At 41.6% G+C, this 25,653-nt stretch overlaps 1 protein-coding gene and 1 long non-coding RNA gene across 4 annotated transcripts; one reads left to right on the top strand and one right to left on the bottom strand.

The window, feature by feature from the left end:
• Positions 1-504: 504 nt before the first annotated feature.
• LOC122180404 lies at positions 505-11,947 on the bottom strand. Of its 3 annotated transcripts, XR_006179052.1 has the most exons (4): positions 11,872-11,947; positions 4,809-5,523; positions 4,447-4,513; positions 505-3,190 (listed from the first exon to the last, which is right to left on the bottom strand). It is a non-coding gene; the product is annotated as an uncharacterized LOC122180404 (long non-coding RNA). The 3 variants fall into 3 exon arrangements; XR_006179054.1 differs by lacking the exon at positions 4,447-4,513; XR_006179055.1 differs by lacking the exon at positions 4,447-4,513 and having other exon boundaries at positions 5,454-5,523.
• A 158-nt stretch (positions 11,948-12,105) lies between these two features.
• Positions 12,106-19,372, top strand: HSP90AA1 (heat shock protein 90 alpha family class A member 1). The gene is made up of 11 exons (XM_042873631.1): positions 12,106-12,209; positions 13,456-13,614; positions 13,697-14,063; positions 14,504-14,637; positions 15,104-15,412; positions 15,986-16,151; positions 16,410-16,600; positions 16,728-16,875; positions 17,729-17,997; positions 18,105-18,438; positions 18,618-19,372. Exons 2-11 carry the CDS (start codon positions 13,456-13,458, stop codon positions 18,725-18,727), a joined length of 2,187 nt encoding a protein of 728 aa, XP_042729565.1. The 5' UTR covers positions 12,106-12,209; the 3' UTR covers positions 18,728-19,372.
• Positions 19,373-25,653: the final 6,281 nt, after the last annotated feature.

The following is a 25,653-nucleotide window of genomic DNA, read 5'->3' as shown; positions in this document are numbered from 1 at the left end:
ATGGATTTATAAGCTTGAACTTCCCTTCTTACATTTGTGGCTCCGTAGTAGTTTAGAGATTAATATATATATACATATAAATAAGAAACCTACATATTTCCTGAGTCAGATATTGGTGGTGGTGAATTGTTGAAATAGTTAATTTGTTTAAAAAAATCAAATATTTTAAATTATCAAAATAAAATATCTGTTGTAAATAATGAATTCACTATGAAGATTAACATTTTTTAAAACAGACTTTTGGAAGGTTATAACTGCTGTGCCATGTATGTAAGTACATGCGGTTTCTTCAGTATGACTTGACTTCTATAGAGAATATTTATATTTGCTCTATTAGCCCCATCTGGTGAATTCTAACTGCACTGCAAACCCGAAAGACTTCATGCTGAACTCCCACATTCCAGCTCTTAGGTAAGTGGTGGGACATACAAGGAGACCCACATTCCTTTCTCTCTTTGTCACAGCAGCAATAGTGCGAGCACCAAGAAGGAATCCTCATTAGTATAACATTAACATAGTTTCTAAGCTTTACTTCTGTTTAATGGATTCATCTTGCAAGTGCTACTATCTTAATTTGCATTCACAAATATGAACAGTCCTACGATGCACTTTAGCCATTCACAAACAGATGCATCCTTCTCTTCTTTTCTTCGAGTGCTCTTCGAGCTGAGGTGATGTGTGACAAAGCAGAGTCTGTTCATCTATCTCCACTGCTGCAGCAGAAGGTTTAGTTTTAAGTATATTTCTTGGACACAGTTGTGATACACTTTGTGTAACTGAGAAGGAATGACAGCCATCAGTGGGTTCCTTTCAGAGGAGCTGCTGTGGTCCTGGGCAGCCTGGTCTCAGTGATCCTCCCTGAGCAGGGAGGTGGGATGAGATGACCTCCAACACAGTTCTTTCCGTCCTTAACTATCCCGTGATTCTGTAAGGTTAGCTTTTACAGAACTATATATATTTATGCAAGACTGATGTAAGTCAACATTATTTTTAGTATGTAGCCTTTTACATACCTGCTGTAGGCATAAAAGTTGTTTTGAAGTGCAGAATCAGGATGTTTGTTTCTAGATAACAAATGAGGAGGCTGCTTGCTTCTAACACATGGGTTAGAAAACCCAGTCAGCCTTTGATATACAGTGTATCAGATAAATGCATGCTAAGTACTTGTCCAACTGGAAGTCTGACTTGCTCCATGCTTAGTAAGTCTTATTCAGTTTCTCTTTACACTCCCTCTCCCACTGCATGTCTCAAGCAAGTGATGGACTTATTTAAAAGTGTGACTTGAAGGTTATTTGCATAGAGTAGACTGCAGAAAAATGAGTGATAACAGTCAATCTTTTACTGCCAGACCTGGCTGATGAAGATTAGTTGCTCTGCTAAGGCAAGTTGAAATGTGACTACAGTAGGTTTCTTTCCATTAATTCCCTTGGAAAATTCAAACATAATCTTATCATAATATTCTAAATCATTCTAGATAGCCTAAACCATAACGTGTTCCATTTCTTGTCTTCTCACAGCTGTGGCTGGAGAGAACTGTGGACAAAATAGCACTCGCTACTGGTGAGATGTAAGTCTCTCACAAACTTTGTTCAAAAAAGGTGAATAAAGGAGACTTTAAATATACCTTAAATAGGAACATTAAATATAAACACATCCTAAAGGGGAAATCTACACATTTAGACACTTTCAGAGGTAGTTATCTTTAAACAGGAGGGATTTTACTGTGTGGCGTATCCCTTCAGGAAAATGTTTCCTTGCAGTCTTATTCTAACTTGAATGGAATATTCATTATAGCAGCTAGGCCAGTACTTCTTATTCTCCCCCAAAATCTCACGTGCTCATTAAGTTCAATTACATCAGAGCATTCCAATACAGGTAATGTTTCTGCTAAAGGAGACTGAGAAGAATCTCCAGTGTCTGTTTTTCTGTAGTAACTGTAAAATTTAAACTCTGTAATGTCCCAAAATGGAAATGGAAATTAATTAGTGGTAATAAGCCAAATCACATGATTACTTTTCTTGCTTTATGACATAACCTGACTACATAAAAAAGCTTGCTAAATTCCTCCTGATTAAACAATTATTCATTTTATGCTGCCTTTACCTTAAGCAAGAAATTAGAAATCAGAGAATTCAAGTCCAAAATATAAAGTATGAATAATACATCTGTAACAACAATTATGCTCTTCTTTCACTCTCAAAACATACACCCAAAATTATTTGTATTTTTCCAGTCAATTTAAGAAGTTGTACGCCACAGTCAAGTTTGTATGTATATACACACAGTGAGTTTTCAGTCCTGTTTACCCTATTAGCACTGAACCTGCACAAACTCAAGATCAGCCAGTGGACAAAAAGAGAAAGACTTTTGCCTTCCAGTAGATGCTCATCAACACTTTCTACTTCAAAAAGGAAGCTTTTTGGGGGAGCCATTTTGCAATGCATTGGATGTACTTAATTGAGATATTATTGTGACTCAGCTGGTAAAATACAGCTGAATTCCTATGTACAGCCTGAGAAAGCTCAAACCTGATTTTGTTGTGGTTTCTGAACCAAATCAGACTGGTGGCCCTTATTGATCTAGACTAGCTGGGTCCTGGGCATGCCCAACTCAGTGAGCACAACTGTATTCTCACCATCATGTAGTCAGGCACAGGACAATTCAAGCCCACTCCATCACTGCTGTGAATGCTGGCACTAAAGCTTTCGTAGAAACATGTATTGTGCTGATAGCTCCGGGACTGCTCTGTTTGAGCTTCGATTCTTCTCTGCCTTCCTGACTGCAAATGTGCTGGGGTCACAAAGCAAAATGATAGCAGTATGTATATCACCTTCAGTGCAAGGCTCTCTTGCTGTCATTGTTAATAATGATAAACGATTGTGAACTGAATTCATTGTTCTCCATCTCGTAGCTCATTAATGTCAAGTTTGTTGCAAAACAGCAGCAGGAGCACAGGTGCACAACAGAACAGCAGTTCTAACTTCAGCAGCAAATTTTGCTGGGTAACAACCACTGACTGAAATTCGTATAGCAAAAGAATAAAGATAGAATCACACATTACAACACTGCTGCATTTCAGTTTTACTAAGTCTACCATCTGAAGAAAAAGGTCAAGCTTAATGAACTTCTGCCATATCAAATCATTTTCGTCGTGCGCGTGTTGCTGTATGCTGCTGCACTTCATAGGATTCTGAAAATTGAGGGAAAGTGAAATGCTGTACTATCTGTAGTTGTTATGTTTATTGCATCACAGAATAGGTATACAGCATCAGTTCATCATTCTCAGGGATATTCTCATAGATTTCATAGCAAGAGAATCTTGATCCTTAATTTCAGAAAGAACTTACTGTTTGGCCACCTGTGCCTACTAAAACTTTCAGATTTCATTCAGGGGTTACCTCTCTGCTGCATAACAGAGATTATCTTAAATCCTAAAGAAGACCAAAGACAACACTTGGAAGAAAGGCAAATCAAAAGAATTGTGAAGGAGCATTCTCAATTCATCAGCTATCCAATTACACTCTCTGTAAGTGTCTTGTTTGAGATGCTAATAGTACACACTTGGAAACACTAGCTGAATACCTAATGTCCTTGCAGCATTCCCAGATGCTATTAGTAGAGCAGTAACTAAGCTGTCTTTGTACTGTTAGCATTAATGTTTACAAGAAAGATTCTATATTTTGTGTGTGATAATTTCTGGATTTTTCTTCCTAATGATCACTTTAAGACAATTATCTACATATTTATACTTTTTACCAGTCTATCTATCTTCTCACTTCACAACTTAGAGGATATCTTATAAAACTAACATTAATGCTGGTGAGTATGGTCAGACACAGCTGGTACTTTTGTTAAAACCTGGACTATTTGACTATGAAAATACAGATTTGTAGCTGAACATCCTAATTATGTGGGTAAAGTAATAAACTTTGAATATATATTTTATACTGATATACCATAGAGCTGTACATTTATGGCCAAAGAAGTCTGGTTGACACTGACCATTGTAGTAATTATGTCTTTTAAACAGCAAGTTTATAGTTTTAGCTCCAAAACTGACAAAAGATGAGCAGAAAGCAATTTAGAAAAACATTCTGAATACCAGGTGAGTCAGTATTATTTTCATGAATGAACTCCATGAAAATGCAAAGTGGGGTTGGAAATGCTTCTCATATGACCTGTAATGACCCATAGTCCTAAAAAAGCATTGACATGCAGGGAAGTCAGTGAAGATGGGAATAACATGCAAATTAAAGAACAGAACAGGGATGTGAATGCAGAGGTTCCTAGTGAAAATAACAGACCACTGTAATATTCCATCTTAGACAAGTAAGGAGAATGGAGCCAAATCATTCTGGTTATATTTGGCATAAACTCAAAACTGCATTTCTATCAGACAAAGAAAGTTGAAAAAGTTCCACGGAACTATGGGTAAGGGACAGATACCTCATTTTGACCAAATGATCTGAGGAAATATAATCTTAGGTAACTCATTAGAAAGAACAGCTATGCCCTGGAAAAGAAAGAAGATGAGAAATCTCTTCTACTATCCCAATCCTTTACTACTTCTTGCAACTCACATTTGTAGATGTACTCTAAAAGAGCAAAAGCAAGGCACAGAATATGCATTTGATCATCAATTTTTTATATTTTTATTTTATAATAAAGAACTGTTCTGGTTAAAGTGAACTTGCCATTTTTATTTTAAATACTAAACAAATTTTTTAAGTAACTTAAATTTAACAAAGAAATCTTACTTTCACTATTCCAGACATATCTAATCCAGATAATGTGGAGATATAGCTTACCTGGCCATTCAGAATCTGAAACGACTTTTTTTAGTAGTCTCTGGGATAGAAAAAAGAGTCAGAACTATCTACTGACAAGTACCAACCAGCACTGCTCTGATTTACAAATAACCTGGTGACTTCTAATAATTCTAGTCTGTCCTACTTTTATAATGTAAGGCACTGTAGAGCAGCTGCATTATACTGACATTCACATTAACTGGCTAAGAATACCCTCAGCTCATCTGACAGCAAAGCAGGATTTCAGTATAAATGGCAAAGTTACTGCAGGAGATTTGCCTCGCTGTGGCAGGAAACATCACTTTGAAAGAGATGAAAATTGACTTTCCCTGTAATTCACCATGCCTGTTTCCTGTAGCATAGCCTACAGATAAATGTATGTGTGATTAATCAAGTACTCATGCAGTTCTTGACAAAATTTCTCAAAGTTCCTATTCATAGTCAGCTTTAATCAAGATTATCTTACTGCTGCTTTTTTTTTTTTTTTTTCATTTTTGGAGAGAAAGCTGACATTCAGGGCTGTCCTGTTTCACTCTTTCCCCCTAAGAAAGGCATCTTTTGATCTGACAGAAGAAAAATAACATTAAACAGCACATAAACACAGTGTTCATCACAGGCAGATGTGAAGACTTAACCCATTATTACCTGCAAGTAGTCCATAATTTTAGAATCTTTCTTCTTTAAAAGTATCTGCAGTAAAACGGAAGTTCCAAGTCTGAAATGTGAAAAAACAAAACTATCAACCAAGTGCTACAAACTCCTCCCAGATCCTGTCACAGATTTAAATCAGTTTTTCTTAAAAGTATAGAATGATTCTAAAGATGATATCCCAAGCCTGAAAGACTAAGAAGAATCAATTTTATGGACTTCTGTTGTAAATGCTAACAATGTCCCTTATGGAACTGAGCTTGCACATTTTTTAAATTTCTGTCATTTCTCAAAGCTTTGTAGAAACTTGCATCTAAACTATAACGTGTGCTGTCATACTGAATCCAGCTTTTATAATCTGAATATGCACAGGGAAAAAGTATCGGGTTATTTCCACACTTCTTGATAAGGCTCTGCTATTTTCCTAGAGGTGTGACTTTCCCACCACAACTTTTTAGTATCTTCATGGCAAGTCCAGAATTCTGTCTGAAGCTTCTCAGCCAAACCACCTGCTCTCTGGAAGAGGTTTGTTTCCTCCAAGTTTTTTCTCCCAGGTTAGGATCTATTGCAACTTTGGCCCATAAATGGGAAAAATAAAAATCCTAACTGTAGCTATATTAAAGCTACAGCTGTGACCATACCTCTCGTTACAAAGCTAACATTCCTGTTCCTGACTGCATATTGCTTTAAAAGTGTTCTGATGGTTCTACTGTCATTCTCTACACCATGTAAATGTATGTACTGCTTTTTTTTGTCTCACACTGGACAAGACAACACACATTTTAGAGAACAGGTACTGCAGTCCTCTTACAGTGCTCTTAAAGAGCAGAAACAGATAGTGGAAAGAAGCACTTGTAACCCTGTGGAAGAATGTCCTTTGTGTTTTCATAGATATAACTCTAAGTTTGTACGTGTAGTTACAGCTAGAAAGTGCATCATTATGCACCAGTTCTGGGAAAGTGTAAATCACAATATGGATATGTGGTGTAAAACTCCAACACAGTATTTCTTTTTCCAGTCACAACAGAATGCAAAGACAAACCTAAAATATTAAATTATACTGATTAAAGTCTATTTATTTTGTAAGAAACAGCATATGAAGTGGTTTATGTTAAGATTAGACAGTCGTGCTGAGGCCTTTCCACATTCCATGCTCATTCTCTCAGCCCTTCTATGCAGCTGAGCTTTTGTAAGTTAACGCTTGGCATGTATTAGCACTGGAAATGTTGACTCTTGTTATAACCAATGTATTCTTGAACAGTACAAGTTCCTTCAGAATTCCTTCTGAGAGCAACAACTGGCTGTTATCATACTCTTACCACGTACTTGAAAAACCATACACTTTTACACGAATGATGCCCGTTTCCATACATGTTGCCCTTGTTCCATACAATTATTGCTGCCATCTACAGTTCAGAAGCACGACAACATTTTAGGAAGCTATTTTCTTCTCTGCCTTTTAAGAACCCTTCCACTACAAAAAATATGAAGGTGATGATTGATTCTATTTCTGCTACAAATCATTTCTTTTGTGACCTAACGATCAGCTCCCAGTAAGGCATGAGAAAGTAGGAAAGAAGACAGCCTGACGAACAGTTTTAAGAAAGCACGGTGTTTTGCTCAGCCAGCAATCCCTAGCCAGCTTTGCATCTCATTATGATAACGCAGGTTTTACATGCGTAATTCCATGCGTTAAAGAAATCCAGACACACATTTCCACATCTTTCTACTCATGTCAGTTTACTGAAAACTACTGTATGGGTGATTTCGATGCTGCAGTTTTGTTTTCTATAAGGAAAAACCCTGAAGCACTGAGATAACATGACGAATCTGTCTCAGAACTCAGACAGAATTAATTTCAAAAGCACTGAGACTGCAACATCAAGCGCTCAAGGATTAGTTAAATGTTGGAATTAAAATCCTCTATGCAGATTTCATTTAATTTCTTTGTGGTTATAAAAATAATATTAAAAAAATGTCTTATTCAGCAACACCAAAGAAGCCTGTGGGAGAACCAACAATAAAACCCAATTTTCCTGAGTGTTATTTCAATGCTTTTAATATTAAATAACTTCCAGCATGTTTTACTTTGTTCTTTGTTAATTTTTAAGTTCAATAAAACTACATAATTAAATCCTCTAATAAAACGCAATGTATTTAGGGAACAGGTATGGGGCTTATCCTTAGAAAAGCAGCAAATGCAAGACTGCAGCCTTTGCAGACAGAGAAGCAATGCATCGCAGAACCACAGAATAGCCTAGGTTGGAAGGGAGCTTAAAGCCCACCCATTTCCAGCCCTTGCCATGGGCTGGTTGCCCCCCACCTCAGGCTGCCCAGGGCCTTGGGCACCTCCAGGGATGGGGCACCCACAGCTCTATGGGCAGCAGTGCCAGGGCCTCACTGCCCCCTGAGTAAAGAATTTCTTCTTAACATCTAACCTACCTCTTGCCTCTTTTAGATTAAAGCCATTACCCCTTGTCCTATCACTATGAGACTGTTTAAGAAAGCTGGTCCCCCTCCTGCTTATAAGCTCCCTTCAAGTACCAGAAGGCCACAGTTAAGTCTCCCTGGAGCATTCTCAAACATTACAGCATGTGTTGTTGGTATGGAACAATTCTGATTTTAAAAGTTTTTGATTTTAAAATACCTGGTTCTTCAATATTTGGTTCAAATCTGAACCAAATCTGAACTTGCTCAGATTCTGACACAAAAAAAGGCAATAATTTGCCTGGGATTAAACTGAGTATTGTGGTTGTTGTCTTTTCCTTGTCTTTGCATTTACAGTAATGTTTGAAGCAGGAGATCTCACTGAATAAAAGGCAGGTCCCCCTTGTTATTTATTTTAGTACCATATAATTAAAAAAAATAAGGAAAAACAAAGAAAAATCTGTTCTCATTCCTCAAATGCTGGGTACGTCTGTATAAAAAAAAAAAAAAAAGGAGGGAGAGAAGCAAAAGGGAAGAATTATTTTAGTCTAGTTTCCTAAGGCAATGAAACATGCTGTAATGTTGTGGCTGTCCATCAATCCATTCTTAGTAATCCTGACTTATTTAAGCAATTCAATTTAAAATAACAAAGGAATAGAGATCATAGAGATGTTGAAGTCCTAGAAAATGAATAGGCAGGTAGCAGAGATGCATCCTCTTGTAGGCTCTTTTGAAGGAAGGTACAGGAGTGTCCAGCTTCATCCTCGCTGTCTGTCTAGCCTAAGAGCTGGGAGGCAATGGCCAGCTGCTCAGTAAGCACATGTGTGTGGCAGCCACAGACCGTGCTGCTTCTCGTCCAGGCTGTAAATCAAAGGATGATGGATTTGGGACAGTAAGAATGGCTGGGGGATGTGGAACAGAACAAACTTGTGTGTGAATGTGCCAAGAACAAAGGACTTGAAAATATCAGGCTTCAGCAATGTCCCCATTACTAGAACTGTTTGTTAACACACGAAAGTATACTACTCTCTTAGTTAAGAAAAGGGAAATATTTTGAACAGATCTTCTCCCCAAATTAACTGAACTGGCAGAAACCAAGTCTGCAACACTTTAGTCAAAATCTGAAGCAATATGAAACTGTGATCATTTAAAATAGAAGAACCACAAGAACAAAATGTCAGTCTTCACCAGCCCTCACTGTGTAACAGAAGAAGAATACAGAACTGTTCAAAATTCCTGAAGAAAATATTAGCTTTATACAGGCAGACAGGGACTGGTGTTAAGCAGAGCTTGGAAAACTCCGATGAGTTGTTATGAGATTACTTTTCCTATTGGTTTTGCCAAACAATTTTAGAAAGAAAAAAAAAAAAAATCAGTCTGCTTTTGAAAGCTAAATAACACAATAACCAAAGAAAAACAGAATTGTTACTTCAGTCACGTTGACATCAGACCATGTGAAGGCCTGTGATTCCAACCACAAGTAAAACCTTCCACTGGTCTTCATATGCTTAACATGAAGTATATCCCTAGATCTGAACGACTGAATGCATGTTAGTCAAGAGATGAGAAGGTAAAAGACTTAAGAAAAACATGTTTAATATTTTGATAAAAGTGGCAATCTTAAAATTTTGGATACGTAAATAATTTTAGTAGGATATTACACAAAACAAAAGAACTGGAGAGATGTGCATAGATGGTAACAGTTTAGCAGTTCACTAAAATACCTCAGTTATTTTGATCCAAATACAGGTGAGGAAACATTTCAGTTGATGGAATCTGAAGAGTTTCAACCTAAAAGGTATGTCATATAGAATGCATACCAGATCAAGACAATTTTGTATCTAAGAAAAGCATTAAAGATACTCCGGGTACAACTGTCACACTTTATTACACAGTGTATAAAAGCCATTAAGCTGCTTTAAGGAAGCAGATGAGTAAAGCAGCTGAAGTATACCTGAAAGCAGTCACTGTGCAATGGAAGGAACATGTAACTCTCTAGAAAGGATTTTGGATTGTACTGTTCTGTAGACTTCGGCGTTCAAGAGAAAGAAAAAGTAACGCATTGACAATAACTGCAAAATCAGAGCTGAGGAGTAAAGCAAAAAAAAAACCAACCAGTGTAAGCACCAAAGAGATGAGGTGGCCTGGGTGGAACCAAAGAACTTTCTAGGCTGGGCATTGGCTGAAATCCAGCTTTAAACTGAGTAAATAGCTTCACTCTCACTGTTTGATTTCTCCTGTGTGCTAACCAGCAGCTAATGTCACATCATCTTGCATTACTGTTGACACTACAATTAATTTTTACTTCTAATTAAGGCCATATTTTGGCCCTCTGTTTATGTTGCTGGTATAACATCTCTGCTTAGAAGGGCAAGGTCCTCTAAGTCATTGCACTAGCGAGATCCTGATGCAGATACTGCAGAAACTGCAGTGAAGCGAGCCGTAATTTTAACTCCTCATCTAGTCTTGAACATAGTTACTTAATAAGATACTTAATGTATCTTCTTGTTTGTCAGAGAAGATAACAAAATGGACTGAAAATTCCCTGAGAGACACAGCTCTGCAACAAAATCAAGCCTGTAGGCCCCACTTCAATCAGGTGTTTGTTTAGGTCGAACTGCAGGATAAAGGATGCAAAAAAATCAGACTCAGCTTAAGGACCTTCAGTTAGATGCATTCATAGAGCTAAGATCATAACGTCTAATTCACAGCTACCCAGCATAATTTAGGATGCTTAACTGGAATAAGAGCAGGTTATGCATACAGAAATTAGATTCTCATGCCAGTCAGATGCTGACCTAGATAGATGTTTGGAGTATGCCCAAGAGACAAAAGAAATGCAAAAAAAAAAAAAAAAACCCCACAAAACAACTGGGCCTGGGATGAATTTTGCTACAGAAAAAGCATCCTTTTTATTCCTCACATAAATAAATGGCTGTGCTTTACAGAAATGAGATTCTCCTTGCAGAGATGCTTCCATCTCTGAACAGTTTTAACATGTACATTCACTTGGTATTTATATCCCCAGGAGTGGATCAGCTCCAAGAGGAAAGTTTCAGAAGGCAGCTTGGAAGACACTCGATGCAGATTCTTTTCCTGAGACACAAAGGCCTGCATTTGGTGCCTCGCTCCCAATCAGGTTGTTCGGGATATAAAAATAGCCCCCTTGCTAGATGTGCTCATCTCGCTGTAAGGAGACAGACACCAGAGACTTCACGCATAGTGCATAAATGGAGAAAGGCCTGCCCTCTGAATGCCACATCTTCCCACTGACAGGCAGCAATGACCGTGCACAACCTGGGAACCTCAGTGGGTTTCAGGCTTTGGGATCTAACAAATGCAACAGCACTGCCTATCATCTGCTGTTACAGCTCAAACCCTGAGGTAACCGCATTCCTATGTAGGCCTTCTGAGCTTCTCAGAACTGATCCCTCAGCTCTTTTAATCCCACAGAGGTCGACGTACTGAGAGGCACAGCCTTGCTCAGCCTTCAGACCAACATCTGCTTTGTGAGGAGCTGCTCTGCTTTCTCCATTAGGCGAAACGCTTCACACAGCACCACCGCGCTGTGAATCACGCAGCCGGCCCGGCAGCCCCAGCCCGCCCGAGGGGAGCCGCAGCCACCTGCACAGCCGGCTCAGCAGGAGCCGCCCGGCGCACAGAGTTCCGAGAGAAGACGGGCGGCTCCCAGCCCGCACCCCACTCCTGGGCTCTTCTGAAGGCGGTGGGGGGCCGGGGAAAGGTAAGCGCAGCGCCTTCTAAGCCCTTCTAGAGCCCGCGCCGCAGCAGCGCGCAGCGCGGCCCCTTCTAGGACATTCCATGAGGATCGGAGCCGCGATGACGTCACCGCCGCTTGCACAACCGCCCCGAGGCCGACCCCACCCCCCTCAGCGGCCACCTCCGCACGCGCACGCGCCCGATTAGCCCCTCCCCGGCCGTAGAGCCGAACCGCCGCTTGAGCGAATAGGGAGCGCGCGCACCGCCTCACCCCTCGCTCCGCAGGCGCGGAGCCCGCCCTCACCCCGATGGCTGAAGTAACGGCGAACGCCCGCGCTAGCCCCGCGCTCTGACGGCGTCCTTTCGCGGCCCCTTGCTATTGGCTGAGCGAGGCTCGGCCCCGCCCCGTAGCGGCGCTCTGCCCCGCCCCCCCGCCCCCTCCCCCGTGCCTGTCAGTGAAGGTTCCCGATGGTTCTGGAAGGAGGCGGCGCCGGCTGTATATAAGGCGGGCGGGCGGCCGGGGGCGCGCACTAGTGGAGGCGCAGCGCTGAGGGTAGAGAGCGTTTGCTGATTCTTTGAGGTGACCGACAGCCCATCCCTGCTGCTGAGGTGAGCGGCGGCGGAGCTGCAGCTGGGCTTCAGGGGGGGCTGCGCTGACAGGGCGCTTTCGTGCGGCGTTCTGGCGGCGTCTGTGTGGCGGTACTGCGGGCTGGGGGGGGGGGGGCCGGGAGCCGCGTGGTGCGAGACGCCTTTTCAACTTGTCGTTAAAACGTGTGGTAGAGGGAGTCGGGAATGTACAATGGAGGTGGAGCGGGGAGGTGCGGTGTGCTGCGACCCGTGTGATAATTTATTGCTACCGACGGGGCTGTGAGGCGAGTTACGGCATGGCGGGCAGCGCCTGGCGGGCATTTCGGCCGCTGCTGGAGGAAGCGTTTCCCCAAGGGCTCTCCGTGTAGATAGGCTTTCTCTCACCGGGGCGAGAGCTGAGGGCGCCGGGAAGGCGGTCCATCCCAGCCGTATAGGCAGGGCGCTGCGCGGGATGCTGGAGCCGCGGATGGCGGCATTGGAGGGCGGGCGGGCGGGGTGCGCGCTGCGCCCCGCTGCCGGCTGTGGGTGGAGGCGGGGGGGGCGGCGGGAAGGCTCTGGCAGTTTCTAGAACCTCCGCTACTTCCGGCGGGAGCCTGCAGGGGGCGCTCAGGGCCGGCTGTGCCGCCAGGCGCCGCGTCCCGTATGGAGGCGGCTGCGCCCGTAGCGTTCATTGGCGCTCGCTTCGCTGCCGGTGTAGGGCGGGATTGCCGTGCTGTGGTTGTTTTCTGTTCGTTGTACGCCACTTAAAACGGGGCTGAGGTTGGGGTTTGTTTTTTTTTTGGTTGGAGTTGTGATTGACCTTCCTGAGAGAAAACATCTCTGTTCGACCGGGTAATGTGTTCATTTGGGCTGAATGTGTTCAGTGCGTGCTGAGTGCTGCGAGTCCTGCGAGCCAGTGGTCGTCGTTCATTGAGCAGAACGGCAGCTCTGGAGAAAGAGAGCAAGTACAAGTGCTAATGTGAGATGCCTGTAGAATAGCGCAGTTCGCATCCCGAATATCCGGCCAGGTTTTCAGTTCCATTTTTATTCCCTGCAATCTACTGTAAAATGGTAAAATTGCAAACTGAAGCGTACGTTAAAAGCATGTGGTTAAAGCCCCATTTAGTTTCACATTTTTTCAGAACTCTCGGGTTCTTTCTCTGAGTTCCTTACTGCTACAGTAATTAAAACTACATAGCTAATGATTTGAATTCAGAGTACCTTTAAGTTTGTATGTGCAGCAAGCTAGAGTTGTTAAGCATTGAATTTCACCTTTATTTCTTCACAGATGCCGGAAGCTGTGCAAACACAGGACCAACCAATGGAGGAGGAAGTGGAGACCTTTGCCTTCCAGGCTGAGATTGCTCAGTTGATGTCTCTGATCATCAACACTTTTTACTCTAATAAGGAAATCTTCTTGAGGGAACTGATATCCAATTCATCAGATGTAAGTATTTGGGCTCTTGGACTGGTTTATGTTTATAGAACTGCCAAGTAGGGGATGCTAAATCTTGCCTTTTCTTTGATAGGCTCTGGACAAGATCAGATATGAGAGCTTGACTGACCCAAGCAAGCTAGATTCTGGAAAAGACCTGAAAATTAACCTGATTCCAAACAAGCATGATCGTACTCTGACCATTGTGGATACTGGCATAGGGATGACCAAAGCTGACCTTGTCAACAATCTTGGTACTATTGCCAAGTCTGGTACCAAGGCTTTCATGGAAGCACTGCAGGCGGGGGCTGATATATCCATGATTGGTCAGTTTGGTGTTGGCTTCTACTCTGCCTACCTTGTTGCGGAGAAAGTGACGGTGATCACCAAGCACAATGATGATGAGCAGTACGCTTGGGAATCATCAGCTGGAGGATCTTTCACTGTCAGACTCGATAATGGTGAGTGTTTTTGCTCAGGTCAGTTCTTGAAAGGTTATTAGCAAATGATTCAGATGCCTGCTTACTCTGTGGAAGAAAACAGTTGTATCAAGTCAGATTTATTTTGAGTAATTGTTAAGATGTGCTAGGGGAATGTCTGGAGTAAACAGTGTGTGGTAATGAGGGCTATTTTAAAATTACACATGGAAATGCTTGTGTAGGTTTGGAAGATGTCAGATGAAGAGAGTAATTATTGAAACATCTTTCTTAAAAGGAATATGTGCAAAATGCTGAGTGCAGTAAGAATGTGTCATCTGTAAGCTTGCTTTAGTATAGTATCTTATTTTGCTGGGGATAAAGAAATCCTTGTTAGAAGGAGTATGGTGTTTGAATCAAATATTTGGGGTTTATCACAGCTTGGTTTGCTTCTGTGTAAGTATTACCTGTACATTTCATTCCAGGTGAGCCTTTGGGCCGTGGAACAAAAGTTATCCTGCACCTCAAAGAAGACCAAACTGAATATCTAGAAGAACGGCGGATCAAGGAAATTGTGAAGAAGCATTCTCAGTTCATTGGCTACCCTATTAGGCTCTTCGTATGTACTTTGAAATACTGTATATTAAGGAGCAGGAGTTAGAAAATGTGTTTTTTAAATATAAATGGGCAGTCTGTATACCACATTGCTCTGCTGCTGCAGATTCTGCATGGGTGTAGCTCTTAAACTGACATGATGCTGTTAATTAATGAACTAATTTTACAAGATGAAACTAAAACAAAAAAAAACCAAGTCAGTAGCATCACAGTTTCCAAACAGTTCAAAACTTAACTGCGCTTGCGTAGATTCTTAGTGGAAAGTCGTTACAATGCAGTACAACAGCGGAACTGCCATAGAACCACATGTACTGAAACACTGCCAAGTGTTCGAGTCTAAGACAAAAATTGGGCATTGTGCTTGTTTGTAGATGTAATTGCAGTTTGCTTACCTACTTAGGCTGCAGTTATTTACTTGCTTTCAATGTGACAGGTGGCATGTGAGGTCCAAGTGATGTTCTCTTTCATAGGTGGAGAAGGAGCGCGATAAGGAGGTGAGTGATGATGAAGCTGAAGAAAAGGAGGAGGAAAAAGAGGAGAAGGAGGAGAAGACAGAAGATAAACCAGAGATTGAAGATGTTGGCTCTGACGAGGAAGAGGAAAAGAAGGATGGAGATAAGAAGAAGAAAAAGAAGATCAAGGAGAAGTACATTGATGAGGAAGAGCTCAACAAGACCAAGCCTATTTGGACCAGGAATCCAGATGACATCACCAATGAGGAGTATGGCGAGTTCTACAAGAGCCTAACTAATGACTGGGAGGACCATTTGGCTGTCAAAGTATGTTCTTGTTTGTCTTTTTATAAGCACTATTTTTTTTTGCCACTAAAGCCAAGCATCTAAATTGTTTTGAGTATTGTAGAAGTTGCTTACTGTTAGGAGTGATACTGTTCAGAGTGCTTACATTGTGAGATGCTTGTGCTACAGCTGCTCAGGCAACTTCTGAAGCTTGTGTTCAGCATCTTCAACAAATACATTTGGTTCTGTTTATTGCAAATATAAATGCAAATGTTTTTTTAGTTGGAAAATCAAATTACAAAACTTGAAAGTGGATCTCAAATAGAAACCTAGCTGTTGTTTCGGTTTGTAGTTCAGTTTTAAAAATGGGAGCATGGGTTCAGTTAACCTTTCCAGGCCTTCATGGATGAAGGTGGTGCTGCACAGTTCACAGTTGTTTCACAGCCTGGCAACAGCTGAGTAGAATTCAGATGATGTTTTGGAGAACATGCTCATTTTTCTGACCAATATCTTGCTTACTGCATTTAATGCTGTTTTTTTTTTTTTTTGTGGAAGAGGTCAGCATTACTTAAGAGACAAAGTGCAATTCTAAAAAATGGTCTTGTTTTTTTACAGCACTTCTCTGTGGAAGGTCAGCTGGAATTCAGAGCTCTCCTGTTTGTCCCACGACGTGCACCTTTCGATCTGTTTGAAAACAGGAAGAAGAAAAACAACATCAAGCTGTATGTGCGCAGAGTTTTCATCATGGACAACTGTGAGGAGCTGATCCCCGAGTACCTGAGTGAGTGCTGCAGAAGAATATTTCTGAAAATACCTAGAGAAACTAGCAGAGTTTATGTTCAAAAGAGGAAAATGGGGATGGAGAAAAGCAGAGTCTTGAGAGTCGAAGTATCTGAGCAGTTGAAGAAAGCACTGCTTGCTTTGTATGAAAATTGAGTAGAAGTCTATTTCAAATACAGAGCAGCAAAGCCACTTTGTAGTGATTGTAAATCTTAGTTCTTCAAAACCTACAAAGCTAACTGTGATGTTTTCCTTCCAGACTTCATGAGAGGTGTTGTAGACTCTGAGGATTTACCTCTGAACATTTCCCGTGAAATGCTGCAACAAAGCAAGATCCTTAAAGTAATACGGAAGAACTTGGTGAAGAAGTGTTTGGAACTTTTCACTGAGTTGGCTGAAGACAAGGAGAACTACAAAAAGTTCTATGAGCAGTTCTCCAAGAATATCAAGGTTTGTAGTATTCCTTTATCTTCGTTGTAAACGGTACAGATTTCTGTTAGTACCACATTCTGAGCACCCCACAGCTTAGTATTTATTTAAGGAAGCCTTTCAGTCGTTCTTTCTCTTACTTCTGTAGCTTGGTATTCATGAAGACTCCCAGAACCGCAAGAAACTCTCTGAGTTACTCAGGTATTACACTTCTGCATCTGGTGATGAAATGGTTTCTCTGAAGGACTACTGCACTCGCATGAAGGAAAACCAGAAACACGTCTACTACATTACTGGTGAGTTGGCAAGAAATGCCCCGTGAAAAGCAGTTAGGTAAGGTTGTTGGGATAAGATGCTCATTTCTCTCCTACAGTTTTTAAATGAATTCCATAATTGATGTAAAAAAAAAAGTCATTGTGAGAAGCTGCAATGCTTTGCTCGTGATTACTTGTCAGTTATGTAGTTGTTTGTGATGGAGAAATTCTGGCATGTATGAGGAGAAGATGAAGTTTGCTGTGTTTCTGTCATACTGGCTGATTGCTATAGTATTTCTAAAACAAGTAGATACTGCCATGTAGAATGGGATTGAAGTCAGTAGCTTACGGTGTGTTAATGAGCACAGCTGGGCTGGTTAGAAGTAATGTTTACTAATAGTGCAAACTGCACTTCCTGACTTCGCAAGGTGTCGTAGGATTCTTCCTCCTGTCTAACTTGGGCTAGTAGGAGCATTAACTGCTCTTGGGGAAGTGCAATGCAGTGTTGGTCTGCAGTGTTATAGCTACTCTTAAAGCATTGCCTTAGTTTTGAAATACGTTCATTATCGTCGCTTCCTGGAAGGTAAGGAAGAACACATTTAAAGCTGGCTTTTTGACAAAGCTAAGGGTGTAAAGTGCATTTGCACAGCTAGTTTATTTTTTCCCCTGTGAGCCCGGAAGGGTTGGAATGCCAAACATCTTTTCAAATTAAAACATTGCTGGGAAGGCTTAAGTCTCACCAGGCTAGCAGGATTGCTACCGTGGTTTGTCATAATCTGTAATCCCTGGTAAGAGCTACTGAGCATCATTGGGTTGCATAGGCTCTTCCGCAATACAGTTGGGTATGTGGCAGTGCTGAGGCTCAAATAGAACATGACATTCATGCTTCCTGCAGGTGAGACAAAAGACCAGGTGGCGAACTCTGCTTTTGTGGAGCGCCTTCGCAAACATGGGCTGGAAGTGATCTACATGATTGAGCCTATTGATGAATACTGTGTGCAGCAGCTGAAGGAATTCGAAGGCAAGACCCTGGTTTCTGTAACAAAAGAGGGCTTAGAGCTTCCAGAAGATGAAGAGGAGAAAAAGAAACAGGAAGAGAAAAAAGCCAAGTTTGAAAACCTTTGCAAAATAATGAAAGATATCCTTGAGAAGAAAGTAGAAAAGGTAATGGTGTTTTGTAACTTGCACCTTGACCAGGCGGTGGGGTTCTGGTGCATTAGAAATGTTGAAATGTTAAGCTAAGAACTTAAATTTTATGTATGCTTTCCTAGGTTGTTGTGTCCAATCGCTTGGTAACTTCTCCATGCTGTATTGTAACAAGTACATATGGCTGGACTGCCAATATGGAGAGGATTATGAAAGCACAGGCATTGAGAGACAACTCCACAATGGGATACATGGCAGCAAAGAAGCACCTGGAGATTAATCCTGATCATTCCATTATCGAAACACTGAGGCAGAAGGCAGAGGCTGATAAAAATGACAAGTCTGTGAAGGATCTTGTCATATTGCTGTACGAGACAGCTCTCCTGTCCTCTGGCTTTAGTTTAGAAGATCCCCAGACACATGCCAACCGCATTTACAGGATGATCAAACTCGGCCTGGGTAAGTTGGAAATCTTTTGTTTACAGTAAGTTCTGGGTGTGTTGATATTTCCATGTCTTCTGAGCACATGGAGCAGTGGGGTGGTGTGAAAACCTTCAGGCCATAGAAAGTTCTGTGGAGGCAAATAAAGGCTTTGAGTTCCGGGATAAGCATTCATGGTCCTCGTGTTTGTTGTGCAGGCATTGATGAAGATGATACTGCTGCAGAGGAGGCCAGTCCTGCAGTTACCGAGGAGATGCCACCTCTTGAAGGAGATGATGACACATCACGTATGGAGGAGGTGGATTAAAACAGTTTACAGGAACTCAAGAATGTTTCCTTGGCTAATATGAATAAGTTATATTTTGTATATTATGAATGTTACCTGCCAAAAAAAGAAAACAAAAAACCACAAAAATCTTTGACACTTTTGTCTGCATTCCCTCTTTATATTTATTTTCAAAGATGTTATACCTTTATTTTTGTTACATTGCTTTTTCAGCTGATGTGAGATACAAATGCCATTGAGGGAGTATTTTCTTTAACTCTGTACAACCCTAGACAGGCAAGTAAGGAGTAGTTATTTTTGTCTGTATTAGCTGGTTTGCAGGTGGCAGGGTTTTTGACTTATTCTTAATTGCCAGAAAAGTAACAAAGACGGTATGACATCTGGGTGGTCAAGTTTGTTTAGTGTTCTACAGCTCTTCAACTCTGAATATGTCTAACATAGAGTACCTAGTAACTAGGTATCTATGAGAGCTGACACTTGGGGAAGCTTTAACCCTTTTGCTCCTAACAAGGTCTTGATGTTTAAAGTTGTTTTTTATACTGTTCAAGGATTCTGGATTGCACTCTACCATAGAATAGAATCCACTGTAAATCTCTATTGTGACTTATGCAAATCTGCATGTACAGTTCAAACCTAGAACTGTAAGAATAAAAGTGTTAAGAATGAGTTGTTGCTGACTTGTCTGTTAATACTGGGAACAAAAGCTGCTGGTCAGAATGGGTGTTTTGGATTTCGAGTATTAGCTACCCAGAGTTCATCTTGCATGGGTTGTACTGCCACTACAAAATGGTGTCACATGTTGGAACAGTAAAAACAGAGGCTAAAGACTATTTTAATCTCTTCCAAGCAGTGCTTAAAATTAGGTTGAATAGATGTCATTACCAGTACTTGTAAGGCAGAAACAGGCTCCTAAAAGTGCAAGCCTTGTTCATTGTGTTGTACTGGCAGTGAATTTCACATGCAGCATTAGGCTGTCCAATAAATTGTACAGGTTTGGTACTCTCCTTGGTCTGTCTCCTCCTACCTATTTACCTTAATAGTCTTAAGTCTTAATAGTCTTACCATGCCTTGTCAAGTTCAGCTCTGTCTGTGCCTTGAGTTTCCTAATAGATACTTGCAGACGATGTCCCTATATTTTTCCCAGGTAACACAACTCTGCTTCCACTTCCTGTACCCTTCTGCCTTATTCCTCAGTTTAAGCTGCCAGTCCTTGTTCAGCCAGGCTGATTGCTCACCACCTGTGTTTGATTACTTCTGTTGAGTGGGAGAGCTCTTGCAGTTGCAGAAGGGTGTTAAAAAGCTGCCAGCTCTGTTCTCTGCCTACAAGGGCAGTTTGCCAGGGGATCTCATCCAGCAATTCCTTGAGCATCTGGAACTTTGCTCATGTGAAGTTCAGTGTCCTTACTTTGCTTTTTGCCAGTCAGCATTCCTCCAGATTACAAACTTCACCAGGGTGTCATCACTGCAGCCCAGGCTGCCTCCAATCTTAACCTCTCTGATGCTTTCCTCTGCTTTAGTGAGCACCAGGTCCAGTGAGGTTTCACCTCGGGTTGGTCCATCTGATCCCTGGACCAGGAAGTTTCCCTCTACAAACTCCAGGAATCTGGCTTGTCTGCCACCCACTGTGCTGCTGTCCCAGCAGATAACTTGGGTGGTTGAAATTCCCCATCAGGACAAGAGCCTGTGAGCTGTGACGCTTGCAGTTGGAGGAAGGCCTTGTCGAAGGACTGCTTTTGATGAGATGTTCTGTAACAGACCTGAACTGCTCGATGCTCTTTACTGCACCAGTGCCCTTGGTGAGGAGTTCCTCACTTTTGCTGCTGTTGATGTGTGCTGTGAAAGTGAAGTGTCATTTGTTCCTTATGTTTGATAGAAACAAACCTTCAAAAGAAAAGAAGTTCCCCACTTAACTGTGGTTGGTTGGTTGTTCGTCCAAAGTTTGTAAAGCTATTTTATTAACAGCTAGATAAATCTGTAATGGTTGGATATCTGCAGCTTGTCATAGGTGAGACATTTGGCTTCCATGCCTGTATTACTTCCTCACTGCTTAATGTCCAAAATGCTTGAAGTCCCAACTATCTCAGAAGTCTACAGGTGGTTACTGTGTTAGTGAAAGGGAGGCAAGGCAAAGATAAGAAATGCCAGAGCATAAAACAGGCCATGCATTTCTGCTCTCCTCTGCCTAGCCTGGAAATGAGACAAAACTCAGTCAGTGTGACTATTTCTATTTAAGATTCAACCTTAAACAGCTTGATTAAGACGAGATCTTCCATGGAAAGAGAATGTAGCAGAATGCATAGGAATGGATATGTTGCTATAGTAGTGACTATGACATCAAAACAGGCCCTGTCTTGGCTCCTAAGAGTCACACACTTAAACGTGTCCATCAGTACTGAGTTGCGTTTTCTACCATGGGTAATACAAACTGATCAAAAGGTGAAGGTGCTGCTTCTTAGTGATCAGATATTGAGAACTGTGTTAAACATAGATTTCAGTCCAAGATCTCACTGACATGCAATCTTAATGTTGTACCAAGGGCTTAAAAGTGCTTGAATTTTAAGATATCTGTCTCTTAAGACTAGAATCTATTCTGCAAGATCTTCATTAAAAAAAAAATCTTTTTGTTAGTAAATAAAAATGTAAAACTCATAATGGAGGAAGGTTTTTCCCATCAAATCTTTAAGCTTTTACCTCCCTTGGAAATAAGTTAGAAACACTGCTTAGAGTTTACAGATTGATGTATTCTAAGCAGAAGTGCACAACAAAATTCAGCAAGGGCAATCCCAGGCTGGATGTGGTTCTGGGCAGCCTGGTCTGGTGGTTGGCGAGGGGGGTTGAAACGAGGTGATCATTGTGGTCCTTTTCAACTCAGGACGTTCTGTGATTCTATGAAAAGGTCAGATGCCAAAATAAAAGTACTTCTGCTTATTGGAGCTTCAGTACAGTGCAGCCAACCCACTGAGTAAGTGATTACAAGGGAATTCTTCTTCACAGCTTGGCCGTACTCTCCTTGTTTAGGGATTATGTTGCTGACATTCAAGTTCTGCTGACATTCAGAACGCTCTCCTGTTGATGCTAGACTTTTTGTTATCAAGCTTAAGGCATTAGGACGCTGCATTCAGAAGTATGTGACTCCTCTGCTCTCAAAGTAAACTGGTCCGTGTGTTCTGGATTTTTGAACCTTGGCTGATGTTCCTGTTCCCCTTGTGAAGGGCTCACCTCATTGCATGCAGTAAAGCCCAGAGTTTGGTGGCGGAAGAAAAGTAACTCATTGTCTTAGGAACTGACAAAAACATGAACTCCGTTGAGTTCCAAGCATCAACTGGATTTATGAAATAAAGTGCATTTCAAATATACGAATTGATAGACTACAGATATGAACACTGTTTATATAGTTTTCATGAGTAGTGATTTATCCTGCAGATGAAGAGTATTTTACTTATTTACAGCTGATCTGAGATCTTCATTCACCTCCTTAATTTGCTTGGAGATGATACAAATTCTACAACAGAAGCTTCAGCAAATTCGTCATTTTGGGCTAACTTCTACCTGTGAGTAAATCAAACTTCACTTTTTTCAGATTTCCCTATTCTGGATTTCTTTAGGGTGAGGGCACCCTAAAGGGGGTGACATGAGCATCAAATATGATCAAATGTTCCTGATAGTTCATTATGAAATAATGTTTAATAGTTCTTCATTTAAAACAAACTAAACCTTACACTGAAAAGCAATTTTAGGCCAAGATGTATCTTTATGGTGGTCAACTGTATAAACGTTGTATTTCTAAAAAAAGTTAAGGTCGAGAAAATGCCTGGCAAATAAACCTCCACTGCAGTATGGCTGGTCCAAGGAGGAAGAGGTGTATCAGAGCAGCGTTCAGTGCCTTTAGCAGCAGCATGGAGACGGAGGCATACGTTCTTTCATACCAAGGTGCAGTTCTGATGGGATGGTGAGGAAGAGGGTGGGCAGTAAATGCTGTATGTGTTTTTTGCCCCACTGCACAGAATTCTGATTTGAACTATTCTGCCATTAAAACAGAGGCAAGCTTTTATTTATTCTGTGGTTTAAAATATGAGAGTACAACGTCCAAGTGGATTTCACTTTTTTCTTACCTCTTTCTGGTTGATTTTCAATTATACTGCCCAGACGGTGAGAACACACCTTACTGAAGGTCATTTTATTTCAGTTCTTAGATGCTTACTGCAGTTACCCAGAAGACAGCTCACACTACTCACACTACCCAAACTCCAGTACGAATGTCACTAGTGGTAAGCGTCGCAGAGGAGTTAAACTTGTAGCAGAGCAGGGCCTGCCACAGGCAGCAGCTTTGAGAGATGCCATCCCTTCAGAAGATGAACAACAGTTTTTTCCTTCTCCTGGAAAGGCAGTCCTGCCAGCTAGAGAGTCCCACAGCGATATCTATATGGCACCAGAAGATGGTTTTAGAACACCAACGGAAACAATTGCTGAGGAGAAATCTGCTTTATCAGCATTCTTGATGGAACTGTGTGAACCATCTCAGAAATCTGGAGCTAGTACAGAGGCAGTTTGGCCCCAGAGGCCTGACTGCTCCTCACCCATGGATATCGAGCCGTCCGAATCTTCAGCATTTCTGGAGAACAGTATTACAGCTGCTTTGCTACCAGAGTGGGACAGCAGTGTGTGTGAACAAACAACAGATGTTTCCAGTTCTACCATGTACCACTGAAAAAGAAAAAAAACGAAAAAAAACCCCTTCATGTCACCTAAACGAGGCTCTGCTGTATTAATAATGTCTATAGTACTTTGTCTGGTCTTTAATGCACTGTCAGAGGTATTTATCCTAGCTTCCTTTGGGCAGTGTTGGAGGTTGTATAGTAGAATTCAAGTTTCAAAATCACAACATCCCATTTTTAATTTTTCTCCTGCAAGTTGGACAAATCTGTACACAGCACCTTCGTTCCCCAGAGCTCGCAGCTGACACGAGCTGTTCCTGGCACTTACTGTGGTAAGAGATGGCCACATCACTCATTTACTCCCTATGTTTTCCAAGAACCAGTCCAACTAAAGATACCACGCTCCATTCCTTAAGCAAAGAAGTTATAAGGCACCACCAGCTTCAAGTACAGCAGGGCCAGTCCTCCTGAACATCTGCCGTAGAGCACAGCCAGTGCCTTCTGTTCTGCTTGTGAGGAGAGTGCAAGTTGTTCTTCTTGATGGCACAACCAAGCAACATTTCAGTAATTCCAGGGCCAGAATGTTATGGAACAACTCTGGGAAACAAAGCCAAATGTTACAGTTATTGCACAAGGCAAATCCCTGATGGAGGGTCATGCTAGTTCAGTGAAGACATTCTTTGCAGATACTGATTTAGGCACTCAGCACTGTCAGCGTGTACTGTAACAGTAGTTACCAGGTGCGTCCTTGCAATCTGAAATTAGATCCAGAGCAGCAGATGGTACAGACTGCAGCATTCATGGAATGGCATCATGAGAACTGAGTTTTCTCCTTGCTCAGTTTTCAGTGGCCTCCTGTTGCTTCATATCTTCATGCCACTTTTGCCTATGCAGGACAGGTGGATTTTGAGATCCACAGAACTTTGATATGTCAAGATAGGAGCAGGGTGCATCTGTCCCGTGCTGTTGCCTGAATGCTGATGTCATCTTGATGTCCCATCACCTGCAGGATCCCACAGACCCCTGCCAACATGGGTGATCTCTAATTTTAAGATGAAAGCCCTTCATATTTAGGCTGTTGGTAACAGCAATGACCATGAGTCTAGCCTGAATACAAACATTTCACCAGGAGCTTTTCTATCTCTGTAGAGCATATGTATTAAGCTTGATGTAATGCTAATAGTTTGTTGAAGGACTATGTATATTCCTGAGGTAAACGGATTCTGGAAAGTTTGCTAAAACTGCTCATCTAGTCAGAAAAAAACCCAAACAGCTACACTGCAAGAGCTCCTTTGTCCTCTCTCAGTTTACAAAGCCCCATTCAGACATTATGCTGTCCACCGTTCAGTCTAATTAGTGCTATGACCATAATGTTGAACAGAAAAAGTGAAACTGCAAAAAAAGTGGCAAATTGATCCTTTTTTTGTTCTTCCAATAATTTCAACATATCCCGTGATATTCAGGCATGAAATCAATTGGAAGAAGCAATTAAAACAAGCAGTATGCATTCCCAGCACAGCCAGGCACGTATTCAAGCAAAAGAACTCCAGTTTTTTGATTTTTTTTTTAAGCATATTTGTTATATGCAAAAGTATTTTAATAAGAGGAATCTACATATCCATCCTCCCATCGCCTTTTTTGCCTTCTCAGCATCCTCAGTACAAGAAGCTGAGGAAGTGACAAGCAGAACTGAGGCAGCCAAAATACCATCCTCTCTCTTCTGACCTCAGAGAGCGAAGGGGATGCAGGCACTCTTGGAGCACTACATCTTCAGAACAGCATCTGCTACCGAAGAAATGTATGGGTTACTAGAAAGCCATATTCCAAGTCAGGCAAAATACTTCCACTCTGGTACTTGTGAACAGACTGGGAAGTGAAACAGCAATAGCCTGGCCAGCCTTTAAAAATTCCTTCTCTAAATGGAGAGGAATAGCATGGCTTTCTGGCTTTATGTCTTTGCTGCATCTACTGTGAGGATGGATCAGTGCTGTCAAGCAGTGCTAATTCATTCCCTTTGTGAAATCATTTCTGCAAGATAATGAATTCAGACAAAGAAAAGTCATGAGCACAACCTGTGTTCTCAAGCTCCTGGTTCAGGTCTCCAGCTTGTGCTGCCTCAAAGGACCAAAGAAAACCAAGAATCTTGAAATCTTGTTGTTTGTATACCAGAAAGTACCAGCACTGGATGTGGTCCATAGGGACTATTTTGTGGAGTAGATTGCTCCCAACCACAAGTGAAACAGAAGCACTCTCACTACAGTGCACTCCCATAGTGTGTTTCTAAAATGTTTG

The sequence above is a fragment of the Lagopus leucura genome, unplaced genomic scaffold, assembly GCF_019238085.1.
Source record: "Lagopus leucura isolate 7727_CA_CO unplaced genomic scaffold, USGS_WTPT01 Super-Scaffold_1, whole genome shotgun sequence".
NCBI classification, from domain to species: Eukaryota; Metazoa; Chordata; class Aves; order Galliformes; family Phasianidae; genus Lagopus; species Lagopus leucura.
This window is presented reverse-complemented; position numbering and strand designations above follow the sequence as displayed.

What these genes read in the sequence shown, in the direction of transcription:
- HSP90AA1 (XM_042873631.1), top strand. Translation starts at nt 13,456, where the DNA reads ATGCCGGAAGCTGTGCAAACACAGGACCAACCAATGGAGGAGGAAGTG. An exon ending in AGGACCATTTGGCTGTCAAA is followed by an intron (nt 15,413 to 15,985) that starts GTATGTTCTTGT and finishes GTTTTTTTACAG; the next exon opens with CACTTCTCTGTGGAAGGTCA. An exon ending in GATGATCAAACTCGGCCTGG is followed by an intron (nt 18,439 to 18,617) that starts GTAAGTTGGAAA and finishes TTTGTTGTGCAG; the next exon opens with GCATTGATGAAGATGATACT.